The 6,000-nt window shown below is 34.4% G+C and overlaps 1 protein-coding gene across 2 annotated transcripts in view; it reads right to left on the bottom strand.

Annotated features, from left to right (window-relative positions):
• The window catches only part of INTS6 (integrator complex subunit 6), a 50,098-nt gene extending 44,675 nt beyond the window's left edge, over nucleotides 1–5,423 (bottom strand). Inside the window, exon 1 of one of the 2 annotated variants that reach the window (XM_044668242.1) lies at nucleotides 5,330–5,423. In XM_044668242.1, coding sequence (XP_044524177.1) covers nucleotides 5,330–5,408 — 79 coding nt within the window. In that variant the 5' untranslated portion in view covers nucleotides 5,409–5,423. The remainder of the gene's footprint in view (nucleotides 1–5,329) is intronic. The other variant, XM_044668243.1, reaches the window with a different exon arrangement.
• Nucleotides 5,424–6,000: the final 577 nt, after the last annotated feature.

Below are 6,000 nucleotides of genomic sequence, written 5' to 3' on the forward strand. Positions count from 1 at the left end.
GGTTCAAATCTGGCCTCAGACACTTCCCAGCTGTGTGACCCTGGGCAAGTCACTTGATCCCCATTGCCAACCCTCCCTTAACCACTCTTCTGCCTTGGAGCCAATACACAATATTGACTCAAAGACTGAAGGTAAGGGTTTAAAAACAAAAACAAAAAACAAAAAAAGTGCTTTTGAAAGAAGAGGATTTCAATTATTCCTGGGCAAAAGACCAGATGTTAGCAAGAATGGTATGACAAAAAGAGGTAGCATTTGTATAACACTTTAAAGCTTGCAGAGCACTTTACAAATATCTAGTTTTGTCCTCACAACAACTTTTAAACATAGGTAATAGTACTGTTCCTGTTATTGTCTTGGACAAGGAACCTGAGAAGTTAAATTGTCCAGAGTCACATAGCTAATTAAGTGCCTAAGGCTAGATTTGAACCAATATCCCCTCGTACTCCTTGTTCAAGCAAACTATATATAACTGCCTTCCAGAGTGACCAGACACTTGAAAGTCTTTTACATTCAGAATCAATCTGAGAAGAAAATGTCCTCTCTGCTTAAAGGTGGGAAAGGGAGGGGAGAGTTTGGTGGGAAGTGATAATAGCCAAAAAGAAAAGAAAAAAAAAAACTTTAAAAAAGAAGGCCACTGAAAAAATTTTAAAGTACATAGGAGACTAGAAGGTACTACAGGCATGCAGGGCAGTTTTGAAAATAATGGGTAGGATTCAATAAATTATTTTTTAAAGCAAGCAGTACTAAAATAAAAAATTTTGTGTTCTGCTATGCATTTGAAAATGCTTAATAACACTAGACACCAAAAGGGCAATACCAACATTCATTTCTTAAGTAGATATTTGCAGGATACAATTACAGGGAACATAGTTTGAAAAGTCTAGGAAATCTGAAAATCTGCCTAATTAATCATCAATCCAAACCTTAGCATTTCAGTTGTTAAAAAGTCAACAGAGGCTGTGTCCTTTTCACAAATACAGTCAATATCAGTTGAAATACATGATATTATGTGTCTCACGGTAGTTATAACATATGCATTTAGCATATATGACCTTTAGCAAAAGGTTATTTTGAAAAACACAAACATCCCATCCCAGTCTGTAATGAAACACAAAACTCAAAGACAGTTTTGCTTAACGGACAAACTATAAAGAGATTTGGCATTAGTGTATATTAGAAACTATAGGGGGGCAGCTGGGTAGCTCAGTGGAGTGAGGGTCAGGCCTAGAGACAGGAGGTCCTAGGTTCAAACCCAGCCTCAGCCACTTCCCAGCTGTGTGACCCTGGGCAAGTCACTTGACCCCCATTGCCCACCCTTACCAATCTACCACCTATGAGACAATACACCGAAGTACAAGGGGTAAAAAAAAAAAAGAAAAAGAAAAAAAGAAACTATACCTGTGCCAGTTGCCTTGTTCACTGAGTGTTATAAAAACAAGTTCAATATTCAAATTATTATGAGAATCAATTAATTTTTACAAAACAAACTGGATTAGAAATAGAGCTACTGAACTCAAATGATGGTTTTGTTACCAAAAATGTTAAGGTATATGTATATATGTACCTCCCGGGAAGGCAGGAGGACTGGGGATGTGTATAACATTTAATAACAGTTGAGCCTTATAATATAGTGACATCAACAGATGTTGCTGAATTCACATATCTTTACTATTCTTGATCATAATAAATTAGGTAGTATAACACAATCATATGTTATATCAATACCAAAGAAATGAAATCACAAAGATTTGTATGGGTCATTAGTACTCAATATTTAGTTTAATAAATCTACTGTGATTTGTTTCTTCATAATTCTATACTTATTAGTTAACTATTGATTCTGTAAACCATATACCTTACTTCCCTGCAGTCTAAAAGTAATGCCAATCACAAGAAGTTAAGTAACTTATAAATATTATAGACAAGGCCCTTTTTCTAAATTTTCATTTTTTCTCTTAAAACATTTTTGCAAATGTAACAAAATGCATTGCACTACACTAAAAATGAGATATAACCACTTGAAAATTTTTATGAATCACCATTTGTCTTTTGACAGGTTAAACCATATATTAAGTAAAACTTATCTTGATACTCCTGCAACAGTATACCAAATCTGAATCAAAATCAACTAATAACTTTTAAACTTATGAAGCAATTTTGACAAGAACACACAAAATCATAAATCATCAATGTTAAGACTTTACTTGGTTTTGGCCAGCACTAGCCCCCATAGACCAGAGAAGACTGTATGAATACAAATGCATAGTCAAACACAAGGCTCTCTTAAGTGGGTAAATACTAGAGTAGCATCATAATTAAGTCTAGGAAAACAAAAGATGGGCAGCTAGATGGTGTAGTGATGGGCAAACTTTTTTAAAAAGGGGACCAAAGGAAAGGAAATGCTCATCTGTCAGTCTGTTTCTAAGGCAACTCTTTTTGAAGTTTCATTGTATTGTATCCTACTCATTGTATTTGTCAGATTAGGAATAATGTCGTAGCAGGATAGAACATTTCAGGCCCCCCATTCCCCACCCCCAATCCCAATCTTGTAGTTTGCCTATCACTGGTCTAGTGGATAGTGCCAGGTCTCAATATGACTCAAATGAAGTCAAGACTCATCTTCCTGAGTTCAAATCTGCCTAAAACACTTACTTACTAGCTGTGTGACCAAAGACAAATCACTTAACCCTGTTTGCCTCTGTTTCCTCATCTGTAAAGTAAGGTGGAAAAGGAAACGGTAAATAACTCCTGTATCTTTTGCCAAGATAAACTAAGAGATCACTTTAAGAGATGAATACAACTGAACAGTAATAACAAAAAGAAAATAAGAGAATCAAAATTCTAATTTTTTAAATGAACTAACAATGAAGGTTAAAAAAAGATGAATTTCTCTAACCTAGGAAAAATTAGGGTTGTTTCTCAGAAATTTCATTTATATGTCACCAAGAACAGCTTTCCTCTATTTCCATTATTGATGGTGCTAAACTAAATGGACCCATTAGATTTTAGGAAAAAAAGTCTAGCATCCAAAGGTTCCTGAAAGATTAAAATACAAGACCAGGAAAGGTTATAGAATCATCTGCTCTGGAGGTTAAACAAAAATTAAGCCAAAGGCAAGAGATAGCTAGTTGGTAAAAACTATTTCAAAACAGAACTTCCTAAAGGAGAAAGGACTGAGAATGAGAACAAGCATTTAATAATGCCAGATACTAGAACTTTATAAATATTATCTCATTTGATTCTCACTATAATCTTGTGAGGTAGGTTCTATTATTACTCCCATGATACAGCTGAGCAAACTGAGGCAGAAAGATTAGGTCATTTCCCCAGGATTACACAGCAAGTGTTTGAAGCTACATGCAACCTCAGCTCTTCCTGACACCAAGCCCAATGCTCTGTCCATTGTGCCAATTAGATGATCAGGTAGATAGGAGATTTGAAATTAGATCACTTCAAGTTTCCTTCTAGTCATTCTATGGCTGTATTTTATTGTACCACCCTAAATTTATTTGAACCTAATGCCAAAATTCACTCAATATTCCTACAGCTTTATATCAATTCTCCAAAATAATTTAGTGAAAAATGCAGACATTTCCAACCTGTATACATAACATATGTATAAGCTTTAGTTACTTCAACCTAATAATAAAATAGCTGAAAAGCTGTATACATCTGAGACAATATTGCAAGTACAATGAGTAATTATCCAATTAACCAAAAAAAATAAGAAGGTAGACTACATGGTCTCTACGGTTCCTTCAAACTCTAAATTCTATGACCTGAGGTTTCAAAAATACAGATGGCTCAGTACAATGAAAGAATGAAAAAAACATTCTTGAATATTACCATACAACCTTGAAAAACAGGATAATGATGTGATAGACAGATCAAACCACAACTACACTATATCCTTGCCCTCTTCACACCACCCTCTAGGGTCCTATACTTCAAAAACCCTACAAATAAGTCACACCACAGGCCCTTCTTCCAGCTTGGACTTTGCAGTCAACCATCTAGAGGAGCAAGCCTGGTGGAAAAGAGGCCCACCAACACTGCTAATATCAACAACACTATCAACCAACTGTCACTGATAGGAAAAGACTAATAACAGGTAGACAGCTATTGCTAGGTATATCTAAGAACCTCTGCAGCATCAGTTCCCACACCCTCCCTCCCCTAAATTCTATTTCCAGCTAATATTTAGGGAAACAACTTTTATGTAAGTTGAAACTGGCAATTACTTCTTCAAGAGCTATAACCTTTGCCTAGTCAAGAAAAGAAACTTATCACCAAAGTCCCTGGAACCATGAAATGGTTCACCAACAGAAAATGAAATGGTTTTATTAGTGGAAATAATATTAAAGAAGATGCATCACTACGTGCTAAGGGCCTTTGGGCTTTGGCATTTGACTTTACAGAAATTTCCTATGTGCTGCCTTCTCCCATTACAAAGTGAAGTTTCTTGAAAGCAAAGATCCTTTTCTTCTACTTTTAGTACTTTAGTCTTTTTTTATTTGTATTCCCAGTGCTTTGCTCTTAATGCTTCATATTTTTTCATTCATTTAAACCCACATACAGAGTCACAAATATGCATGCAGACACACACAATTTAAGACAACAGGACTTTACATCTGAGTGTCTCAGACAAACCTAGTTAATAAAACACTCTGCAAATATCTCCTAAACATTATGATCTTTTGAGTTATTTAATAATATGCACCTAGCAAAGTGGCTAAATTTTCTGATTTTTAAGTGGAACATATGGTTGAAATAGATTTCTACCCACATCTTTACCTCTAAGAAGAACTAATGCTTATGCCCTTGGACATCCTAATGTTAATATATTTTCATAGAAGTAGATTTGGTCTAATAAAAGCCTTTATAAGAAGTTCTTCCTTAAATTAAATCTAACTTTAATGTTTCCAAACTTTATATAGATCATCTTTTGAAGATACTCAGAGGCATCTATAATTCAACCCCTTTATTTTATAGGTGAGAAAACTGAAGCCTAGAGAAGTTAAGTGACCCCACATGGTCCCCAGTGTGGTATCAGAGATGGGTTCTGAACCCATCTTTATTTAAACTCATATTCTTTCAACATATCAAAGAACCCCAAACTGTAAATCTCATATTAGTTAATAATTAAGTAAATAGTTAAGAAAAACAACTAAGCAATTATGAATACTTCCATTTCCTAGTTGAGAAGCATGAAATATTGCAATTCAAAATCATATCCAGTAGATATAACAGCTTCAAAATGAGCATTTTAAAAATGCTCTTAAGTTAGCACCAACTGAGAGCTTGTTTTTGTTTTCATCAAAAACCTTACCTCCTGTCACCTCACACATTGGTGTGATTGCGGAATCATCTAGAGGCACACCTGTCAATTGCTCTGATTCAACAGCCATGGTACCAGGCAATCGCAACACTAATGCAAAGAGTCTCTGATCCCAACGAAAAGGTTCCTTGGTCAATTCACTTCCAGGCAAAGGTGAATTAAGAGGTAAATGGAGCTAAAAAGAAAAAGGAAATTTAAGTTTTCAGTTCAAATCATAAATTAATACAACATTAGTATTCTCATAACACAAAGCAAAAAGAAAATAAAATGCCAGAAAGAAAATGCATTGCAAGCCTCATTTTGAGGACCTCTGCTGGAAGTCTGAATTACTACAATTTGGTGGCTTCTGCCACCAAATTGTGTTCCTGAAATGTTTGCATAAATTTAATGCAAATCATGCATTAAAAGCATTAAGATAGCTTATTTACTTAAAGAAAATTTGCAGAAAAGGTCAAGAATTCTTCTGTACTGTAAGTAATCATCTATATTTGTTTTATTTTAATTTTTCACATTTTAGAAATATATATATTTGCCATCTTTTATATATAACCCTTGTTAAACCAAAAGTAAATGATTTTTGAGCTTTTAAAATTGGTCATTTAGAACAATCTTGTTCTACATTATTAAAAGATTTAAGTTTTTTTCTACTCGTTTATTAATTC

Source organism: Gracilinanus agilis, chromosome 3, assembly GCF_016433145.1.
Source record: "Gracilinanus agilis isolate LMUSP501 chromosome 3, AgileGrace, whole genome shotgun sequence".
Classification (NCBI taxonomy): Eukaryota; Metazoa; Chordata; class Mammalia; order Didelphimorphia; family Didelphidae; genus Gracilinanus; species Gracilinanus agilis.